Genomic DNA, 23,873 nt, shown 5'->3' with positions numbered 1-23,873 from the left:
TAGAAGCACAACTCAGCCTCCAGCACACTGTTTAACCTGGCTGCACGTGGGATCACTGCCTCTTCCAAAGAGATTTCCTAGTCCCACTTCCAGAGGTTCTGATTCGGGTCTCAGTTAAGTTCTAGCAATGTGTATTTTTACGGAATTCTACAAGATTATTCCAACCAAATTTTAGAACCACTATTCTGGGTTTCTGCAATGTCAGCACCTGTATAACAAGTTCCTTGGACATCGCATAATTTGTATTTTTTAATACCAACATATCTCAAATGTTATATGGGTGGTGATATTAGTGAGAGTTAGCTGGAGTTCCCAGATGCACAGAAGGGAGTGGGGGGCAGAGGATACGTGGCATTGGACAGCAGGGGGAGGCACGCTGGACATCAGGAAGAATTTTCTCTCTCCACATTCAGTTAATTAGCCACAATTATTTTCTCAACCTCACTCCTTCAGTGATGTTTAAAACCCATTTTCCCTCAAAAGAATTTAAAAGAAAAAAACCTTATGGAATAAGGAACTTTCTAGTCCTCACTGCCACACCAATGTCACAAGCTCATTCTTTTTTTAGAAAGCTTTTATTTAATAAATATAAATTTCATAGATATAGCTCTTTTGGATTATAGCGGTTCTTCCACCCATTCCCGTCCCAACTCCTACTCCCTTTCCCATCCCATTCTTCACTAAGATTCATTTTTAATGATCTTTATATACAGAAAATCAACTCTATACGGAGTAAAGGTTTCAACACTTTGCACCCACACAGACACACAAAGTATGAAGTACTGTTTGAAGGCAAGTTTTGCCATTAATTCTCATAGTACAACTCATTAAGGACAGAGGGCCTACCTGGGGAGTAAGTGCACAGTGGCTCCTGTTGCTGATTTAACAATTCACACTCTTATGTATGACATCAATGATCACCCAAGGCTCTTGACATGAGCTGCGAAGGCTATGGAAGCCTTTTGAGTCTACAAACTCTGTCAGTATTTAGACAGGGCCATGAGCAAAGTGGAAGTTCTCTCCTCCCTTCAGAGAAAAGTACATCCTTCTTTGATGGCCCTTTCTTTCCACTGGGATCTCATTCACATAGATCCTTCATGTAGGATATTTTTGCCACAGTGTCTTGGCTTTCCATGCCTGCATTGCTCTCATGGGCTTTTCAGCCACATCTGAATGCCTTAAAGGCTGATTCTGAGGCCAGAGTGACAAGTTCACTCTTGATGGAACCAGCCATTCCTGTCTCAGCACATGCTTCTCCCCACCACCACCACCACCCACCCACCTACCCACACACACACACACACACACACACTCTCTTTCTCTCTCTCAATAAGTCTGAGCCTCTGGCCTACAATTTCTCCACAGCTTTGCACACATTCTACATGGTACAGAGAGGCAAATAAACACATTTTTTAAATGAGCTCGACACATATTCTACATGTTACAGAGAGGCAAGCGAACAAATAAAAAAGAGAGATGTTAATAAAATGGCCTATTAATTGAATCAAGACACATCAAAGACACACTAGGGACACTTTTTTAATGACAACAGATGGTAGATTTATATAAATTACAGGCTAGAATATAATGGATACAAAAATTCATCCAGATAACAGTTAGAAAAGCATCACTTACAAAAGTAAATCTGATCCAAGTGGCTAAAGAACTCAAGTCCCTCATCTGGATAATTACACACAGCCTGAAATGTAGCGCATCTACATTCTCCCACTAGTCAGGGCACTACTCAACACAATAGCATATTCAATGACAACAGTCATTTAAAGATTCTACCACTTTTAGCATTGACGTCGAGAGACATCTCGTAACAGGTTCACTATGCAAAACTCAAACGAGAATGTGTGAACGTTCTTTGCAAATGGTAAGGTGCTGTGCAGATGTTGTTAGCTATTGCTATTCTTACTGTTCAGCTCACTGAACATGAGAGAAAGGAAGACTAGTCTTGATAAATGACAAATATGACTTACAGAACATCTTAAAAGGAATGCAGCTATTACTTTCAAGTACACATAGCAACAACACAGGCAAGCAAAGTGTGGCCTGGAGTGATGTTGAAGAATTCCAGGCTGTTTTAAGAAATACATAAAAGGTGAAGACATTCATCGATTATGTGTAGTATTTACAGTTAGGTTCCCAAGGTCTCTGAAAACTTATTTTTAAGGTGGCCCTTTCCTCTTGCAAAAGGCAGGACAGATCTCAAGTTACTAATGTGCACTTTGAACCAGCTCTTATAAAAATTATCTTAGGAGCTAGCATGATGGAGTAGAGGGTAAAGCTTCTGCTTTTGACACCAGCATCCCATATGGGCACCAGTTCATGTCCAGGCTGCTCCATTTCCAATCCAGCTCCCTGCTAATGCCTTGGGAAAAGCAGCAGAGGATGGCCCAAGTCCTTGAGACCCTGCACCCACGAGGGAGACCTTGATGAAGCTCCTGGCTCCTGGCTCCTGGCTTTGGCCTGACCCAGCCCTGGCCATTGCAGTCACCTGGATAGTGAACCAGCCAATCGAAGATTCTCTCTCTCTCTCTTTGTGTGTGTGTGTGTGTGTAACTCTTTCAAATAAATAAGTCAATCTTTAAAAGAGTTGTTTATCTTAAACCTGGAGGGAGCAAAGTCTGAATTAATGGACATTCTAATCCAGTGGGCAACACAAAGTACTTGACAGCAAGGAAATCTGCCACTGACCTAAACGAGTGACAAATTCTGTACCACAGTTGAATCATATCAAATGGGCCTAACAACAGCCTACTGCTTCACTTGGGCATAAATTACACAACATAAGCCTGTCTGGAGACAAGAAATACACACTAGACACATAGGCGCAGGATTTAAATCCTGCATTTCTTGTCCTTGCAGCCTTAATCTTTCTTTGGGTATACCTTACTTAACTGTTTTTACTGGTCTCTTTGGGTATACTAACTGTATACATAAAATTAATATGACAATGGAAAATAAATACCAAACAAATCAATCAGTTGCTTCTTTTAGCAAAGTCAATGATATTTTTATGATAAACATTTTAGTGGGGCTGGCACAGTGCCATAGCGAGTAAAGCTGCCGCCTGCAGTGCCAGCATCCTATATGGGCACCAGTTCGAGTCCTGGCTGCTCCACTTCTGATCCCGCTCTCTGCTGTGGCCTGGGAAAGCAGTAGAAGATGGCCCAAGTCCTTGGGCCCCTGCACCCGTGTGGGAGACCCGAAAAAAGCTTCTGGCCCCTGGCTTCAGACCAGTGCAGCTCTGGCAATTGTGGCCAATCAGGGAGTGAACCAGCAGATGGAAGACCTCTCTCTCTTTTTCTCTGCCTCTCCTCTCTCTGTGTAACGCTGACTTTCAAGTAAATAAATAAATATTTAAAAAAAGAAAACATTCTAGTTATTATTATCTATTAGTTACATATGCATGAAATACAGGCAGATTTTTATTTATGGCAATTTTAAATTTCTTCACTAACAAATCAAATTCGACTGATGGGTAAAATGGTATCCATTTGAAGAGCTTCCGACATCAGATGCATTCTACAGCAGACTTTCCATTTCCCGGCACACTAAGGAAAGAATTACATCATGGGGGGCAAACTGGGAGTGAGGAAGGTGATGTGATACAGTCAACAGGTTAAATCAGTAGCTCGGACTGTCACTTCCAATTACACTTCCTAACTGAGGTTATTCTTTACAGTCAGATTTCAAACAACAGTGAACAGATTCCTATCTTATAACATTTATAAGGGCTCAAATGTAACTTCCCTTTCCATACATCTTCAAGTATATACATTATGCAAGAAGAAACCAGTGTCATGGCTTGAAAAATAAATCTATTTCCAAATACTAGACGTTATTTAACATAAGTAACAGCAGCAAACTAGTGAGTTAACAGATAAAAACTTAGGTAAAAAAAAGTTTTGAAAACAAGTCTAAATATCAATCATGGCATCTGATTGTAACTTTCAAACACTTGGTACTTTTTCCAAGAAAAAATTACAACCGCTTTTGCATGTATGCCTAGTCTATATACTTGCTGAAAAATGTTCATATCATTATCTATTCAGCAAGTATATAAAATCCATCAAAACAATCCAATATCAGGTAGTAATATTTTACAAACATCATAAGATTCTAAAAGTATGGGTCTGGCATTGTGGTGCAGAGGGGTAAGGTACCACTTGCAACACTAGCATCCTCTATCTGAGTGCAGGTTCTAGTTCCAGCTGCTCTGCTTTCTATCCGGTCCCCCTGCTAATGCACCTGGGAAGGCAGTGGATGATGGCTGAAGTGTTGGGGCCCCTGCCGCCCATGTGAGAGACCCACATGGAGTTCCTGGCCCAGCCCTGGCTGTTACAGGCATTTGGAGAGTGACCCAATGGATGGAAGATCTCTCCCTCTCTTTGTCTCTGTCTCTCTCTCTGTAACTCTTCAACTAAAAAAGAATATATTCCATTTGTCAATTTAAAAAAATCTCAAAAGTACAAGAAAAACTTTTCCCATTATAGAAAAAAGAAATTAAGTGGCTAATTCTAAACACAGCAGACCATCTCAGGACGGCGGCACCTAGGAATCTACCACACACTGCCCCAGAGTCAAATGTCATCTTCCTAAAATTGTACCCTCTGCACACACAAAATAAAACAAGCTTTACATTTAGAATAACAGCTTACAGACGTTTAAATTGTAGACAATATTTAACCAGGAGCAAGAATTCAAAACAACCCTACAATTTTCCTACTAGTCTAGTGTTTTTCTTAGCAATTAAATAAATGAAAACGCACACTTAACTTTTATACTAAATCATCTTTCTCCAGCTCTGCAACATAAAAAATATTGAGTGTGAACAAACTGGTAATAGCAAACATTTAAGCAAGGGCCATTCTGTTCATGTTTCAGTAACAGGAAATGTAAATTTTCAGAGTATAGGTAGACTGTGCTTTTTAAGAAAATGGCCAATAGTCACTTATCTGAAAAAAATGCAAGTCGCTATCAGCTAAAGTTGACAGAATTTTAAGTGAAAACAAACTTTTACCATGTATCCAATTAACATTAACAAACAGTTTCAAAAAAAAACCTGTTTACCTGTTTGAATATTAATTTTTCCAGTTTTCTATAGAGAACGTCTATTATGGTTTATAATAAAAAATACACATTTGGGGGACTATTTTTAGATTGTACACAAATAATACCAAATGGCGAGAAAGAACACAAACTAAGGATACTAAAATAAAATCATAGGGTTTTTGGTTTTTCTTCCATCAGAAAGGACCTCAAGGATTATCTAACTACTATATATTTATAGTAGCTAGACATAGACTTTATATATATTTATATATATATATGTTATACTTTCAAATATACAGACACACAGATATAACTTAGTTCTGATTAAAACGACCTGTAGATTGGAAATCACAAGAATACTTTTTGAGTAACAAAAATAATCTGTCTTCAGATTTGTGTATATTCCCAATATATGCAAAAATGAACACTTTTAAATGTAAATTCCTATCATATCATACAATATAATTTTTAAAAATAAAAAAAAAGCACTCTTCAATAGAATTTCCACAAGCCTTGCAATTGAAGCCTACCTTGAATGTTGAATGTAGGAGCCAAACTGACTACGGAAAAACTGGCTGTCAAGCACACAGCTTCCTGCCTCTGGAAGGCAGGCTCCGTGCCTCCGCCTAAAACACAGCAAGCTCTTCCCTCTGCTCTCTGGGCCCTTCAGGCAGCCCAAGTTCTTTTACAAGAACGGCTGCGATTTAGTCTAATTCCCGCCCCCTTCCCAATACGATAATACAACGACAGTGTCCTACTGACTAGGGTTGATGCTTCATCCAAAATTCCTCAGGGTATCCAGATTAATTCCATTGTCCACAGTTTGAGCGATTTTCCATACAGAAATAAAAATTCCAAAGCCAAAGACCAGGTATTTCCATAATTGCTAGGCAAAGCGTTCCAGTCTAAGGTGAAGGTAAGGTTTGCTTTGCTGTATACATCTTAATACATCCAGCAGTAAAACTCAAAAACTATAAGGCAAAATGTTATGAAAAGTTTTCTTTGTAAAATAATCAAATTCTTTCCTGGAACAATGTGTAACTAATTTAACATACTCATTTGGAATTAATTTAACTTTTCCAAACTTTCATTTGAAAATAAGAGAACCATACATTAAATTACACAAGCCATTGTATTAGAAGGATCAAAATTTATAATAGTCAAATGTGACTCCTTAAGATTGATTTTCATGTGTTCTGTCAATTTTATTGAAATTCACCAATGCCCCCATAGCATTTACCATATAAAAAACGAATTTAATGCTATCAAAAAGTGATGTTGACTTAATCCTGTTTGCCTTCACGCCACTGTCTTGAGCCTTCGTTCCAGGCCACATACACAAAGAGGGCCAGCACCACATGGACTGCAACCACTGCAACAATAGCTGCGTAAAAGTAGCTATCCCTAGTGGACATCCCAAGGGCACCTAGCAAGAGAAAAAAGTGGCCATTTTATTTCAAAGTTACCATGTACAAAACACAAAGCACACTAATTTTATGAGCTACATACGTATCTGACAATCAGGCAACTAGAAAGTAACATTTTGGATGGTAATTAATCAAGTACTCATTAAAAGATTTGAGCATCTTCTATACACTAAGAACATTGTTTTAAATGAAACCATGATTACAAGTCTGTTTAAGGACTTCAACACGAAAAACGGGACCTCACTTTCTCCTCTTTCTAATGTTTGACACCAAAAGTCCATTCCCCCAAATTCCTTATCCCATCTCAGCCAACCGGTGTACTCAAAGGGATCCTAAAAGATTTGAAAGCTGTTTCACAGAAATCATAAATAAGATGTCAAACCAATAAAAACTACAGGTGACGAAAACCTTTGCCGCATGAAGACTCATAAGCAACATGATTTTTGAAGAGCAAAACAGAAGAAAAAAAATAAGAATAGCTAGTTAACAGATATAAAGAGGACAAAAATGCACAGGACTTAAGTTAGTAAGGGGGAGAATGTCTTGTTTTAAGGGTCTAAAATTACCTTCAAATATATAAGATTTTGTTGTGAAGTATAACCCAATAGGAACAGTGATCATTAAAGCTGTGAAGAACAGGAGTGTCTTCAGGGTAGATGCTAGCGAATTTTCACTTCTGGAATAAAGTAAACAGAAAATTAAAACTGACAGAGCCATATCCGCATAGTCTTATGTCCCTAATATTATAAGTATCCACAGGTGAGACACTGGAAAACCCACCCCTTCCTTAGGAACATAGGTCAGAGGAGGAGCGACAGAGGCAGGGAGACAGCTGTCTGTAGCTGAAACATGGGAATTACGTGATCATTCGGATGTGGTGTAACTGATTCAGAGCAGGCAGAGCTGTCTCAATAATAGAGGTCAATTCTGCACACAGATGCACAGTACCCCGCCACTGTACCAGGACCTCCGAAGAGCAGTCAGCACAGCCCCAGCGCCAGGGACATCCTACTGAGGTCAAGCCCATGAGGGCAAAGTGCCTTGCCAGTGTATCAAGAGGTGAGCCCACATGGTGCCCTCAGCGTGAGCAGAGCTGTCTGCTCTCACCCAACAGCAGCATGTACCCAGCTATGCCTTCATCTCCTGATCCAACCAGGGGACTCATCTCCCCCAACTAGAGCTTTGTCCCTGGGGAGCAGATGGAGGGCTCAGCACTGGAGCCCACGTGCTCCAGCATGCTCTAGCCTAGCGGAGCAGCCCTATACACCCCAATGCCTCACAAGCATACCCGAGCTGATGTGGTGCCCTTTCCCTCCAGGAAACAAACCATTGGCCAGGCGGTGCCACACAGCTATAGGGCCCTGCCTCCCGGTATCTGGCCCAGCTCTCTGGAGTCCCAGTTGCTAAGACGCCTCATCCCTGGAGCCCAAGGCACAGTTGTGTCCACCCATTCTGGGGTCCCTATTGCCACTGTCCCCAGCCTCAGAGAGCCTGGGCCATGCTATGTTGTACCACTCCAAGGTCGGGGGTTCCCTCTCCTTGTGCCTGAGTTGCCACTGCGCTCTGTTGGCTCCAGCATCTGCACTGCAGCTATGCCCTGCTCCTCAGGCTCCAAGCCTCTGGGATGCCCCTCCCTCCCCAGAGATATGTCAGTGCTGCACCTTGGACTCTAGGGTCACAGTCATTGCTATATTCCTGCCCTTCGTGCCTCAGGTCCCATGGAGTGAGTGCCTCAGAGTTAGACTCCTCAGCTTGGCAAAACAGCTGTGTTTACACAAAAGCTGTGGGTTTTTTTTTGAAAATCACTTTATTTTTTCATTGTTAAAGTAATATACAAAAGATATAAAGCAATATACAAAAATACACAGGAAAATAGAATATAGTATAGAAGAAACTAATAATAAGAGCTAGGACCAATATAAACTTAGCAGATGTTAGACATGGTTCCAAGTCCTTTACTGCGTACCTCTTTGAGGTCGATAACTGTCACTCCACATTACCGACATGGAGGAAGGCCTGGAGCTATTAGGTGGCATGCTCCAGGAACACAGCTAGTGAGGACAAAGGAAAAATGTGGCCACACAGAGTATGCCCGACATCAGAGATGTACAGTTCGTTAGGTAAGCTGCATTCGAGGACTCACTGCCAACTGCTAAGGTGAAAACATCAGTCTGAATTGTCAATCATTCATTTATTTCATAGATTTATGGGAACTGACTGTGTTTTGCATATCATTCCAGGCTTGATTATCAAGACATTGAACAGTATATAAAGACTACCTGTTTGTTTATTCAGACAGCATTGAACTCTCAAATATCTCAACAGAATAACACATGTATAAATATCATAAACCTAGTAAGATCAGAAATGCTTGGGCTGGTGCTGTGGCGCAGCAGGTGAAGCCACCGCCTGCAATGCCAGCATCCCATCTGGGTGCTGGTTCGAGTCTCAGCTGCTCTGCCTCTGATCCAGATCTCCGCTATGGCCTAGGAAAGCAGTGGAAGATGACCCAAGTCCCCGGGCACTTGCATCCTCCTGGGAGACCTGGAAGAAGCTCCTGGCTCCTAGCTTTGGACTGGCCCAGCTTCGGCTGTTGCAGCCATTTGGAAAGTGAACCAGCAGATGGAAGACCTCTCTCTACCTTTACCTCTGCCTTTCTGTAACTATGCCTTTCAAACAAATAAATAAATCTTAAAAAAAAAAGAAAAAAGAAGTTCTGTAACTCATCCTTTATGACAAAATCCAAAACCAATGCTTCAAAACTTATGGAACGTAACTTATTAACTGGAATATTTAGCGGCCCTGTAGCCACATCACAAGTGCCACAACAGTTCAATAGGCACAGAGGCCAGAACCCCAGCTCTACAGCCTCTAAGCAGCTGGGCTCTGGAACATCAGCCCCATCACCACGAGGATCCCTTCAGCTAAGTATCAATGTGAGGAAAATGAGGACAGAGGGTTCCCAAAGGACTTGACATCTATCAAGGATGCTAGGGAGCTACCCTGCCACCACTGCTGCCACAAACTCCTGCACCTAGGCCACCGAAAACCCACAGTCATGGCTGACATTCATCACAGCTGAAGCAGTTACATGGCGACTACACCACTGTGCCCAGTCAGAGCCAGACACAATCCAGCCTGCACAATCAATACCTCATAAGCCATCTGCAGGTAAAAAGCTTCTGCTACAGAAGCCACTGTATAAAACTCCGAGGTTGGGCCTGGCGCTCTGGTGTGGCGGGTAAAGTCGCCTCCACCTGTGATGCCAGTATCCCATATGGGCACTGGTTCAAGTCCCGGCTGCTCCATTTCCCATCCAGCTCTCTGCTATGGCCTGGGAAAGCAGTGAAAGATGGTCCAAGTCCTTGGGCCCCTGCACCCACATGGGAGATCCGGAAGAAGCTCCTGGCTCCTGGCTTAGGATCGACCCAACTCCAGCCATTGTGGCCATTTGGGGAGTGAACCAGCGGATGGAAGACCTTTCTCTCTGTCTCTCTGTCTATAACTTTGCCTCTCAAATAAATATTTTTTAAAAAATAACACTCCAAGGCAACTGTTCAGCCAAATATGCAGACATCAGCATAGGGACATTATCTATCATAACCATAAGGTGCTTTATGTAAGTCCATGGTAACCACAAAGCAAAAAACAACAGCAGGTATACAAACAAGAGAGAGTGTATCAAGCATCAATCCAATGTTCAGCACTACAGAAAATCACCAAAGAAATGAATAAAGGACCTACAGGATAATTATAAAACCCTGAACAAAATGATAGGAGTAAGTCCTTACCTGCCAATAATAATCTTTGCTGTAAATGATTAAATTCTCAGTCAAAAGACAAAGAGTAGTTGAATGGATTAAAAAAAGATCCCCCTATATGCTACCTATAAGAGACCCATTTTATCGAAGGACACACATAGGCTGAAAAATGAAGGAATGTTAGATACTCCATGCAAACAGAAGCCACAGAAAAGGAGGGGTAGCTATACTTAGATCGGATCAATCAGACTTCAAGTCAAAGACTGTTATAATAAACGTGATTATTTAATGACAAAGGATTCAATCATCAAGAGAACATAACTATAAATACAAATGCTACTTCAGAAAGTTTTTGTAACTAAAAGATTTTGGTGCAAAGTCTGTGAAATACATGCATAGTTTTTCATACTATGCATTTTCATAGTACACGTTTTCCATGAACTTTTTGAAGACCCCTCATATATTTGCACCCAATACCAGAGCACCTAAATACATAAAGCAAACATTAACAGATATGAAGGAAGAAGTATATAGAAGTATAATAACAGTAGGGAACTTCAATGTTTCACTTTCAATAATGGATAGGTCAACCAGGCAGAAAATTAAGAAGGAAATACTGGGCCTGAAGTATACTTTAGAACAAATGGACCTGCAGACATAGAACTTTCCATCCAACAGCAGCATTATACACATTCTTCTCTAGTACCCATGGAACATTCTCCAAGATAGAACATGTAGTAGGCTACAAAACAAGTCTCAACAAATTCAAGCAGATTGAAATCACATCTAGTATTTTTCAGACCACAATGGTCTTAAACTAGAAATCAACATTAGGTAGAAGTTTAGAAAACCCACAAATATTTTAAAATTAAACAACTTGCTCCTTAACAATTAATAAGTCACACAAGAAAGCAAAAGAGAAAATGTAAAAGTATCTTGAAACACGTTAATGTAAGCACAACACACCAAAACCTATGGTATGCAGAAAAAGCAGTTCTAAGAGAAAAGGTTATAGCAATAAATGGCTACATCAAAAAAGAAGAACGATCGCAAATAAATATTCTAATATTGGGCCTCAAGGAGGTAAAAACCTAAACATGAGGTCAGCAGTATGTTTTAGGTATGCAACTTATAGGTTATCTAACTTGATAAATAATCCAGAGAAAGGGAGAGCAACCTATTATTTTGTTAGATTATCTCTCTTGAGTATCTACTATCTTGTCTGGTTTTTACAAAAGTTTATTATTGAAAAGATGATCTGACACCTTCAAAACATTTCAAACAAAACCACTTTACAACACTACCACCAACACATAACCTTCATTTCTCGTCTCCCTACCCCCACTTCTCCACACAGCATACCTTAGTGAGTTGTAGCCTATCTTCAGTTCCTTCTAACTGCTCACTTTCACATACACAACAACTTGACTACTTCTCTTGGTTATGCAGTCACTAATATGAAGCTAAGTACAGTCATGTGTTGCTTAACAACAGGGATATGTTCTGAGAAATGAAATTGTTATGTGTGGGACAGCATTGTAGCATGCTGGGTTAATCTGTCTATGAAGCTGGCATCCTATATGAGCATGGGTTGGCGTCCCAGCTGCTCCACTTCCAAACCAGCTACCTGTTAACACACCTGGGAAAGCAGTGGAAGATGGCCCAAGTGCTTGGCCCCCTGCCACCTGCGTGGGAGGCCTGGATGAAGTCCCAGCCCAGGCTCCTGACTTCAGCCTGGCCCAGCCCTGGCCACCGCAGCCATTTTTAGGAGTGAACCAGCGAATAGAAGATCTCTCTCTCTTCATCTAACTCTGCCTTTCAAACAAATAAAATGAATCTTTAAAAAATAATTAAGTGTGAACATCACACAAACTAAGATGACTAAACATCACTAGGCAATATAATCTTATGAGACCACCTTCATATATGCAGCTTATCATTGATCAAAATGTCTCTATGTGGCTCACAACTGTATAAGGTCAAAGTGTACAAATTTGAAAACTAGCAAACTTCCTCTAAGTGTGTATAGAGCATTTTGTCCTTGGCTTGCAGCCCCGGCCACTGCTGCTGTTGGTTCTTCTGGCACAAACCGGCCTGGGTAGAATCAGTACTTTATTCCAAAACAAAGCAACTCATTTCATTCATTTGACTTCTTTGGTATACCTGATTGAGTGTTACCACAACCTGTTACAAATGAAAAGTGGGGAAGACGGGAATTCAAGTCATCTTCACACAAAGGAAACAAATCAGGATGAATCTCAGTGTGCCCGCAATCATTGCACCACCTAGAGTTTCCCCGCCTCATAAAGCTTCTGCAGCTCATCTGGTGGCAAGCAGGACTTACAGGGCAAGGTTCCACTGCAGTTTCCAACAGAAGCACTACTAACCCTCTAGTAGAGCCACACTGTATTTTGTAAAGATGTATTTAATGTATTTATTTGAAAGGCAGAGTTACACAGAGAGAGAGGAAGAGAGGGAGAGAGAATCTTCCATCCACTGGTTTACTACCTAAATAGTTGCGACAGCCCAGGCTGGGCCAGGCTGAAGCCAGAAGTCAGGAATTTCATGTGGGTCTCCAAGGTGGGTAGCAGGGGCCCAAGTACTGGTGCCATCTTCTGTGGCCTTCCCAGGCACATTAGCAAGGAGTTGGATCTGAAGGGGAGCAGCCAGCAGTACTGGCATTGCAAGCGGCACCACAACAGTGGTCTGGAGGGCTACACTGCATTCTAAGTGGATTTAATAAAAATTCCTGTTGCTATCATGGGCTTAATCAAATGCCAGTTCAATATTAATTGCACGACCTAAATCTGTGATCTTTGGGTAAGTCACTTGTTCTGAGTCAACTTCCTCCTCTTTGAAATTGGGAAACTAAGCAGCTAGAGGGACGAAGTCTTAAGAACTCGGATAATGCATGTAGAGCGTCTGTACTGAGCCTTGCACACAGATCTCAAAGAGTGGTAGCTAATTCCTTGTTCACTCCCTAGCCTGCTGAGGTGGGCCAGACACACCTGCTTTCTATCCAATTCCTTCTGCTCAGCCACCGATCCCCATCCTACTGATTGACTACTCAGGGGAAGTAATCTCACATGAAGGCTAGCCCCTACTCGCCTGCATTCGTCCATTCATACGGCAAACATTTATTAAGCCCCGGCCATGCAAGCCCTGGAGGGGCCCTGGAGATGAAGGAAGCCGAATCCCGGTCCTCAGGAAGCTAACCCTGCAGTGGGGAGACAAACTGGACTCTGAGGATCTCAATGTGGATGAAAGAAAGAGAGGAAGTGTTAGAAGCACGAGCAAAGGCCGTTACCCCACACGACCTGGGATCCGTTTCCAGGCGAAAGCTGGGGTCGGGGGGTGGCAGACACGGTGTACTCCAATCTGCCCCCTGCTCCCCCGCTCCGCTATCCCGCAGCAGGACCCAGAGGTTCCGGGGCCCACACCCACCCCATTCTGCTCGGGCTTCCCTTAGGCCCCACTCCACGCGGAGGCCGGCCACCTCCAAGAGCGGGCCTCCCTCAGGGCTACCTGAACTCGGGCGGCTGCAGCGCGTTCAGCGCCGCTTTATCAAGGCGCTCCATGGCGTCGCGGTGCCGGCAGCGGGCACTCTGCTGGCAGCTGGGCGCTGAAGTCGGCGGCCGCTGGGCTGGGGACAGATCTAGGTTGGCCGGGCCGGAAGCGCTTCTGCGCTCCGGACAGCAGCGCGCAAGCGCGGCGCGGCGCGGTGACGCAAGGCTGCAGACTCCTGCGCGGGGACCGGGTGGAGCGTCACGTGACTTACCGATGGGGGCTCCGCGGCGTGCGCCCTGCCAGGGGCGGCCTGTGCTCCAGGAGCAGGCCGGGCGAGTAGCCCAGCCACTCCACATTGAGCCGGGACTTGCCGCGCAGCATGGTCCTCCCTGGCGGGCGGCGTCGCCGCTGGCCCCTGAGTTCGCTCGAGCACCTCTTGTCCCCGTCTCGGTCCCTGTCGCCCCAAGGCGACCCGAGCAGATGAGCGGCGAGGAGAGACGAGCAGGCTGTGGTGCTAGGCAACGGAGCAGTTCCCGAGATGGACAACACACACAAAAGCAATGTACATTATTCCACCAGCCGGTGAGCAAACGCCTCAGTAATTACCGCCCGCGCTGGAAGTCCAGCCGTGGGAAGCGGGGAGGAGGTAGTTCTAACACTCACCGGAGTCGGTAAAACTAGAGACGGCAGAGCTGGAAGAGCCCTTGCTGAGAGTGACCGCTCCAGCCGCCTGGCCGGTGACCCCAACTTCCACTTAAAGTTAAAAACATATTTTGCAGCTGCTCAGAAAGCCGCCAATGAGACAACAGGGACTCAAATAGTAAGGAGAGATGGGCCTCCTGAGCCTGCGCAAGCGGAGAAAGGGATCCTCAAAAAGGGTGTGTAAGGCGCGGGTCGGGCTGACAAATTTAGGCTTCCACTGGCTGCTGCGGAGAGGACAGCCCTTACAAGGGCGTCGCCGGGAAAGGGCTGCTGACCACACATCTATTTTCTGCATCACATGGCAACAAAGACCACATGTGAAATCGGGACTAAACCAGCAGCTGAGAGCGCCGCAAAGGGCTGTGGACCGGGCGGCAAGAAGCCTGCTTTAGTTCGAATTTTCCAATCACTCCCCGGGTCTCGTGCAGACCCTGAGGTGGATAACAAGTCCCTGCTGTAAGAATTCGGGCCGGAATCAGAGGGAATTTCGCGCCGGAGTCCACAATCTGTGACTAGCAGACCAAATACAGGCTGACAGCTGGTTTTAAGCTGAGAGTTTTTTTCCCCTCCCCATTTTTAAGGGGCTGAAAAAAAATCAAAAGGAGAAAAACATCTCACTGACATGAAAAAATAATGAGAGTCAAATTTCAAAATCCATAAATAAAATTTTATTAGAACTCAGCCATGCTTATTCAACTTCTATTGTCTACCATGGCAGTGTTAACTATTTATGACAAGATGTTACAGTTCCCAAAGCTCAAAATGTTTACTCTTTTGTTCCTTTACAGGAAAAGTTTGCTAACCTTGCTGTAGCTAATCATCCAATAATGCCATCCTTAAGCCCCTAGGGAACCCATAAATGTAATAATGCAGGCTTGGAAAACACTTGCCAGTATTTTAAAAGACCTAATGAAGTTATTGTATTTGTTGCACACCATCCAAAGGTACATAAAACATCACCTTTGTTGGATTTTCAATACTAATTACTGAAATAAACCATAGTGAAGCTGGTAGACTAAATCGTTGAAAACAGAATGAACACAAAGGGAGGGATCATGTAACCCCAATGCCTACAATACAGTCTGGTACATGGTAGACATTCAATAAATGTTGAACTAAAGAATTAGCTCCACAAGAGGACGAAGAGCAAAAAATGCTCTTGGTAATAAAGTTTGGAAACCACTCATGAAGTTGTTGCATTGTCTTGTGGCGCTGCCATAGCAAAGTATAACAAACCACAACGGAAAGTAATCCTCTCCCACTTTGGGAGCTGAATGTCTGAGACCAAGGTATGGGCAAGGTTGGTTCCTTTTGAGGGCTGTGAGAGAAGGGGCTGTTCTGTGCCTCTCCCCCAGCTTCTGGTGATTTGCTCACAGTCTGGTGCGTTCTTTCACTTGCAGAACAATCACTCTGATCTCTGCCTGTCTCCGCATGTTGCATTCTCCCGGCATCTGAATCTGTGTCTAAATTCCCCTTTTTATAACCCCAGTCACCCATATGACTTTGTCTTAATTACATCTGCAGCAATGCTATTTCCAAATAACATCACACCCCAAGATACTGGGGGTTAGAGCTTCAGCATATGAATTTCATAGAGGCACACAATTCAACTAATAGCATGCCAATGAGGAGACTGTGGCTCAGACAGGGGAATGCATCTATCTACCTAGTAAGGCCTTGCTCGACTCCTGACTCTCAGCCCAGCACTTTTACATTACACTCTCAAATTAGCAGCCTGTGTGACAATTGTGTAATAATGCAAAGAAATGAGATAAGTGAGATTGGACATGGGACAAAAATTATCTAGTCTAATTTTTTTTTTTATAAACTAAAACTCATACCTCTTTTGCTGGCAGACTTACACACTGTACTGATGTTTACTTTGACTTCACAGAAGTAGAGATGAAACTTTTAGAGTAAACTCAGAAGTTGTAAAGAAAGAATCTAGCCAGCACTCTGCCTCTCAAGAAAGCCTTGAATCTTCCTACCTGCAGCAGCTGCTATAGAATTAGAAGCAAGTGGAGCCCAAACAGAGCCATTGTCATGGGAAGGAAATAGCATGTCAGGGGTTATGGTCAATACAGAGGAAACCAGAGTGATGCCGTGGTTATTCCCCCAATAATCAGAAAATGACTCTCAGACTGAAAGAGCCCCAGTATGGCAGTTTGAGTTTAGTTGAGAAAACTGAGAACTAAGATGGGAAGCGACTTGCTGCAGATTCCCTGGGTCAGTGATAAGACTAGACAGTGGATAGTCCCTGGCTCTCACTCTATTGTCTTCACCATCATTTTGTTGTCAACTGCTGTACCTTCAGGCTGCTAACATGGAAAGTACACGCCTAAAGTCAGGTTTCACAGCACCCTCTGATTTGCTTTACTGACCCACGAAACCGTAGTCCTCCAAAGTTCTCTTTCTGGTGGCTGCTTGGCCATGAGGCTAGACGGAATAGCTTTGTACTGAGACACCAACTGCTACTTTGCGAAGCTTATTCCTTCATAGCATGCTGTTTTATAAAGTAAGATCTAAGAAAATAGGCTCCACTATAGAATCAATGAAACTCCTGCTGAGAGGGAGAGAGGAAGTGGCTTTATAATGGAGAGTGTGGGGCTGGTGGCATTGTGGCATAGCCCATATAGCCGATGCCTGCAATGCCAGGATTCTGTATGGGCTCTAGTTTGAGGCTTGGCTGCTCCACTTCTGATCCAGCTCCCTCCTAATGTCCTGGGAAAACAGCAGAAAATGGACCAAGGACCTGGACCCCTGCACCCATGTGGGAGACCTTAAAGAAGCTCCTGGCTCCTGGCTTCGGCCTGGCCCAGCCCTGCTCATTAGAAGCTGTTTGGGGAGTGAACCAGTGGGTGGAAGATCTCACTCTTTCTGTTTCTCCCTCTCTCTGTAACTCTGTGTTTTAAATAAATAAATAAATCTTTAAAAAAAATACAAGTTGAGAAAATATGCTCCCTGGCAAAACAAACTAGTACAACCAGTTCAGCTTCTAGAAGAAAACAACGAAGCTAAGGAGTTTGAGCTAGGGGTTATTATAGTAAAAACCTCCACTGTAGGAATGTAAACTGGTGCAGCCACTGTGGAAGACAGTATGGAGATACCTCAGAAATCTGAATATAGACCTACCATATGACCCAGCCATCCCACTCCTGGGAATTTACCCAAGGGAAATGAAATAAGCATATGAAAGAGTTATCTGTACTCCTATGTTCATCACAGCTCAATTCACAATAGCTAAGACATGGAATCAACCCAGATGTCCGTCAACTATGACTGGACAGAGATTATAGTATATATACACTATGAAATACTACAAAGCAGTAAAAAAATGAAATTTTGTCATTTGCAACAAAATGGATGTGACTGGCAACCTTTATACTTAGTGAAATTGGCCAGTCACCAAAGGACAAATACCATATGGCCTCTCTGATCCATGCTAACTTATAGAGTACTCAAAATGTGATCTATAGGAGTGAAACTGACACTTTGAGATCCCATGATTTTGAACAGTCATAGCCTTGACTGTAGGGGAACAATGTTTTCTTTGTTTCCTTGTTTTTATTCTTATTTTTTTCTTCATATTAATCGGTGAACTCTACTTGGTGTAGGGCTAATCTATGAGTATAAAAATTAACTGAAAATTGATCTCAGTACAAAACAAGAATGGGAAGAGAAGAGGGAGGAGGAAGTATGGGCGGGAATATGGGTAGGAGGTAGGTACAGCGGAAAGAAACATCATGTTCCCAAATCTGTATGTATGAAATGCATGAAGTTGTATTTCTTAAACAAAATAAATTATTAAAAAAAAGCAGAAACAGTAAAAAAAAAAGACTCCACTGTCATCACACACACCACCTCCCAGCCACAGAGAATTCCAATTTTTTTAAAAAGATTTATTTATTTATTCAAAAGGCAGAGTTACAGAGAAAGAGAGAGAGAGGTCTTCCATCCACTGGTTCACTCCCCAAATGACCACAACAGCCAGAGCTGTGCTGATCCAAAGCCAGGAGCCAGGAGCTTCTTCCGGGTCTCCCGCACAGGTGCAGGGGCCATACTGCTTTCCCAGGACATAGCTGAGAGCTAGATCTAAAGTGGAACAACCAGGACTCAAATCAGCACCCATATGGGATGATGGCACTGCAGGCGACGGCTTTACCTGCTACACCACAGGGCCCCTGCAGTGGCCCCACCACTGTAAAGTATGAGTGTGAAGCTTCATTTTACAGAGCATAGTCACAATCTGTACCATTTATATAACATGCCTATTTCACAGGAGGTAAAACTGAGCCTAAGGAAGATGTTGGAGTTTGGGGATGGCCTCACGGCTCCTGGTGTTTCCTGACTCTCAATCCACTGCTCTCAGGTTTACCTCAGGTAGCTTCTTGCAGCTCTATCTACAGACCTGAGCTGGGATGGAAGAGCCAGTAAGCGGACATGGCTTAGGTGCATGGGTCAGGACCGTCCTCACCCAGCTGACCTGCCTGTAGCACACCAGTAGAGCCCATGACAAGAGAAAGTAAGCCCTGGGATGTTGTGAGACCGGTCCTACTGCCAGCCCAGTGTGATACCAGCTCAGCCTAGGAGCCCATGCCCTCTGGTACACTAGGGGCTTCAAGCAGAGGAACCCTTGCGCAGGCCAGGACTGCAGCTGTGAACCCGGAGGAGGATTCTGGCCTGAGTGCTTTCTTCCCAAGTTACCTCACTGGAAGAGACAGCGCAAGGACACCTTTAGGACTGTGTGACCATCTAAGATATATGCATTTCATGCCAAACGAGGGCCAGGCTTGGAGGATGTGCAAGCGACCAGTGGCCAAATGGGAAGGTGAGCGCCGGGCTTGCCCAGAGGCAGAGCCTGGAAGTCAGGGAAATACCGCCCAAGGCAGGGGTGTGAAATGTAAGGATGTCACAGTCCCAGGTCCTTAGGGTCTCCCCGAGCACCAATTGGGTGGAGCTAGGAAAGCAGATGGATTCCCGCCTCCAATTCAGGCTACTCTGATTGGTTCTGTGTGGCTTTCTCCAGCAGGGGATGATGCCAGCCCCATAGGCAGCCTCACCCACCTGTAGCCCATCTGGGAGGGTCAGAGTCTGGGGCAGGCTACGGGATGAAATCTTGGTCTCCAGCCAACCATCCCTTAAGTTGGTGCAGCCAGTCTAAGCTGCAGTCCCACTGTACAACGAATCAAATAACTACACAATTGATGAATGAGTGAGAGAAACCCAATGGAGTGTGTGTGTGTGTGTGTGTGTGTCCATATGTCCATGAGTTTGTGTACATTGTTAGCAGGAATGTGATAAAAAAAAAACCACCACACTTCTCAGATTGTTGTTTTATCTGTTCTCCGTTTTTACTTTTTCCATTATTGGGTTGAAAATTAGAAACACAGGAGAGAGAAATGCAGTTGCATCGAAAAAATGAAACCCATGAAAAGCAAGGCAAGGAGAGGCTGGTGACTTGGGCACACATAATACTCATAAAGGACCCAGTAAAAGACATAATAAAAGATGAAAAAAAACACCTCGAAGCCTGGACAACCGTAGGGTTCTCTGTACGTGTGTGTGTGACTTTTTGTACATTGCTGGGGGAAATGCAATTAAAAACAAAATCCCATACTCCATAGTGGTAGAACATAGAATATTTTATTGAATAGATTCAAACCAGAATGTCATGGGCATACAGGCTACTGGCTAAGAGGGTTGCAGATTCCGAAAGACATCTCAGATAGCTAAGTGACTGCACACCACCACATTTGAGAGGTTTTGCTACTTGGAGTCAGGTGGCAGGAGCAGTTAGCTCCATCTCCTCCCAGGACACTGTGAGAACAGACATTAGCTTGCTTGATGATTGCACTTCAATAAGATGGCTCTCGGTCCATCAGAAAATATTCCTGTCCCATGAGAGTAGCAAAAGGCTTATTTACTAATAGAAAGGATTTATAGGAGCCTGCATAGTGGATTAAGCCACTGCGTACAGTGCCAGCATCCCATGTGGGTGCTGGTTCGAGTCCTGGCTGCCACTTCTGATCTAACTCCCTGTTAATATCCTGGGAAAGAAGCAAAAAATGGCTCAAGTACTTGGGGTGCTTCATGCATGTGGGAAACCCAGGTGAAGCTCCTGACTCCTGGCTTTGGCCAGGCCCAGCTGTTGCAGCCATTTGGAGAGTGGACCATTGGATAGAAGACCTCTCTCTCTCTCTCTCTCTCTCTCTCTCTCTCTCTCTCTTCCTCTCTCTAACTCTGTCTTTCAAATAAGCAAATAAATCTTTAAAAAAAAAAAGAAGAAAGAGTGTGTAGATAAGGTCACTGCAAAAATGTAATGGCAAATGGTATTACAAGATATGTTGCTTTTGTTGAAAAAAAAAAAAACTTTAAAATCCATGCACATGAGGAGTCCTCCAAAAGTTCCTGGAAAATGTATATGTTGAAAAATTATGCAGGTATTTCACAGTTTCTGTACCGAAATAAACCTCTTTTACTTCCCTTTTCCATGAACTTTTTCAAGTACCATTGTACAATTTGAGGAGAACAGAGAAAAAAAAAATGAAAGGAGAAGGAAAGGAGGCATACCTTTCCATATTTGTCGGCAGGAAGAATTACGTCTTTTTGGTTGTGTTTGCCTTTGCAACATAGTTGGTGTGCTGAAAGCCGACAAGTGGAGAGGGGCCTCGCGTGCGTGCTGCTTCCTTTTGCTCCCAGATCAGACCCTACCCTACCAATGTGGCCACACCATTCCCAGCTCCCCAGGGTGCTCTTTTCACACCCTCTTTTCCTCCTCCCTGCATGCTCCAAACTGCCCTTCACCACACACACATCTTGGATGACTTTGTAGGACAGACAGAAGAACGTGCTGGTCCTGAATGGTCTCAACCTGCATCTCAGCTGAAGTTGTCATCCCCGTTTCTGCCACTTCTCAAGGGCCATCCCCTTTGTAGCTTCTCCCATGGCACTTAGAGCCTTTGAGTCAATGTTTCGTCTCTTTAAGAAAAATTTTATTTATTTATTTGAAGGCAGAGTTACAGACAGAGAGAGGGAGAGACAGCCAGAGAGAGAGAGAGAGAGAGAGAGAGATGTCTTCCATCCGCTGGTTCACTCCCCAAATGGCCACAACTGCTGGAACTGGGCAGATCCGAAGCCAGGAGCCAGGAGCTTCCCCCTGGATCCACACAAGTGCAGGGGCCCAAGCACTTGGGCCATCTTCTACTGCTTTTTCAGGCCAAAGCAGAGAGCTGGATCAGAAGTGGGGCAGCCAGGACTAGAACCAGCGCCCATGTGGGATGCTGGCGCTTCAGTTGGAAACAACTTACTATGCCACAGTGCCAACCCCAATGTTTAATGTAATGTTTAACATAGCTGGTGGCTTTTTCATCTTTACTGCCCTTAGCACAGGCTTGAACATTTGCCCTCAGCCAAAGTTGTGATGTGGGGCTGCATTGAGAATCTTTCTAGGGCTACTTCTCTGGGTCCCACCCCTCATTCCCTTCTGTTCCTCTGCTCCTTGAACTCTACTGTGAGAATATTGAAGCCAGAAGAATGAAGATTTACAAGATCTGTTCTTACTAAAGTTCCCCCCAAGAATCCCAAGGGTATATATCTGGTCTAACACACTTAAAATGGAGATGGGCCAAACTTCATGCATCCCCACCTTGCCACATATACTCCAGATTCTGAGGAACCCATGGTGTGAAGCCCTAGGGAATCCAGGTTTCTGCCCAAAGAACTATTTCTGGCACCCCCTTGTGGTAGACAGGTGGACACTTCCAGCCCGAGGAAGCTAGAGAAGGGGGTAAGAAGGGACCCGGCTTCCTGGAGCAGCCTATCCAAGCTGGCTGGGTCACGGGCATTTGTCAACCACAAATGCCAACACTTGCAGCACAAAGTAGCTGATCTGTGGCTGGCGCTGTGGCGTAGCAGGTAGAGCTGCCACCTGCAGTGCCAACATCCCATATGGGTGCCGGTTCAAGTCCTGGCTGCTCCACTTTCAATCCAGCTCTCGGCTGTGACCTGGGAAAGCAGTGGAAGATGGCCCAAATCCTTGGGCCCCTGCACCCACGTGGGAGACCCGGGAGAACCTCCTGGCTCCTGGCCTCAGATCAGCACAGCTCCATCCATTGCGGCCAATTGGGGAGTGAACCAGCGGATGAAAGACCTCCACCCATGCCTCTTCTCTCTCTGTGTGACTCTGACTTTCAAATAAATAAATAAATCTTTAAAAAAAAGTAGCTGATCTTTTGGAAATCCCAATTTGGAGAAATGGTGTGATCAGTCTGATTCTAGATATGGCTGAAATCTGGCTACTGGAAAGTTCAGTGCTAAGAGGCAGCCTTGTCACTCCATATTGCTGCTCACCTGCCACCCGTTTTACCTAAGGAATGTCACCTTCACTTCGGTGCCTCACACTCCATTTGAGCATATAGCACAGGCATCTAACTTGCCTCATGTTTGTGGGCCAGCTTCAGATAGCCTGCATTCCCTGGTCTCCCTTCAGAAAGGCCCTGAGCCCTAAAAGACAAGCTGGAGCAAATGTCGTCTCCGGGAATGTGTGGGATCAAAGAAACCTTCCCTAGAATTGCAGACTACCAAGTGGACAGCCAGTCTCTATTTCCCCCAAGGAGTTCAGCACCTCCCAAGACAACCCAGCAGTTTGTCATGCCTCCATGAGTAACCTGTCAGCAATGGAGTTCAGCTGAACTCTGTTTACTTTCCACAACACTTGCTGGCGATCACTTACCCATGGCATTGACCTGTGGTATCTCACCTATGTGTCCACAAGGCAAACACACAGGAGCCAGTGGTGAACAGTGGGGTTACAGCGGAAAGAACTACAAGTGCTGAAGACCTGGATTTGAATCTGGGTTCCTCCATCATTTTGTAGCTGTGAAATCCCAGATAGGTTAATGTCCCCTTCTGAAGGTTCACTTTCCTCATCTGGCAATTGTTTTTTATGAGGGCCTGACAACCTAATAGGTACGGTGGTCACTGGATAAAGTGCAAAGTTCCGGAGAAAGAGGCAGCAAGGCCATAGGAGAAAAAGACCTGAAACAGGGGTTAAAAGATCTGGACACAAGTGTCTGGGCTGCTGTGTGACCCTGAGCAAGCCTCTGCACTTGTCCCTCTGGCAAATGGCAGCAATAGATTTGAATGGGACGGCGGCAGTGATCTAAAGGTCACCTTCCATCCGTAGACTTTTAGACCTGCCATACAACGGCCTCTGCCCCCTTGGTGGGTAGGGGGTGGAGACGAGGGGTTCTCAGCCTAGGGTAGGCTACGACGGTGGATTATGCTAGATGGCTGGGCTCGTCCTCCAAAAATCAGATGAGTTTGTGTTCTCCAAGCCTGTGGGTGAGATCAGGCATATTTTTATAGCACCTAGTACAGGTTTGTGTACACAGTTGGACTTCGCCGAACGAGT

At 44.3% G+C, this 23,873-nt stretch overlaps 1 protein-coding gene across 3 annotated transcripts; it reads right to left on the bottom strand.

Annotated features, from left to right (window-relative positions):
• Nucleotides 1-1,526: 1,526 nt before the first annotated feature.
• On the bottom strand, nt 1,527-14,719 carry VMA21 (vacuolar ATPase assembly factor VMA21). Of its 3 annotated transcripts, none has more exons than XM_008275024.4 (4): nt 14,423-14,719; nt 14,031-14,273; nt 7,058-7,167; nt 1,527-6,490 (listed from the first exon to the last, which is right to left on the bottom strand). In XM_008275024.4, the coding sequence occupies exons 2-4, from the start codon at nt 14,138-14,140 to the stop codon at nt 6,348-6,350; spliced, it is 363 nt and encodes a 120-aa protein (XP_008273246.2). In that variant the 5' UTR covers nt 14,141-14,273; nt 14,423-14,719; the 3' UTR covers nt 1,527-6,347. The 3 variants fall into 3 exon arrangements, with proteins under 3 accessions (XP_008273246.2, XP_002721373.2, XP_017206356.2); XM_002721327.5 differs by having other exon boundaries at nt 13,778-14,273; nt 14,423-14,655; XM_017350867.3 differs by lacking the exon at nt 14,423-14,719 and having other exon boundaries at nt 14,031-14,290.
• Between the last annotated feature and the right edge of the window lie 9,154 nt (nt 14,720-23,873).

This window comes from Oryctolagus cuniculus, chromosome X (genome assembly GCF_964237555.1).
Source record: "Oryctolagus cuniculus chromosome X, mOryCun1.1, whole genome shotgun sequence".
Taxonomy (NCBI): domain Eukaryota; kingdom Metazoa; phylum Chordata; class Mammalia; order Lagomorpha; family Leporidae; genus Oryctolagus; species Oryctolagus cuniculus.
The sequence above is the reverse complement of the archived record's forward strand: the minus strand, read 5'-3'. Positions and strand labels throughout refer to the sequence as shown.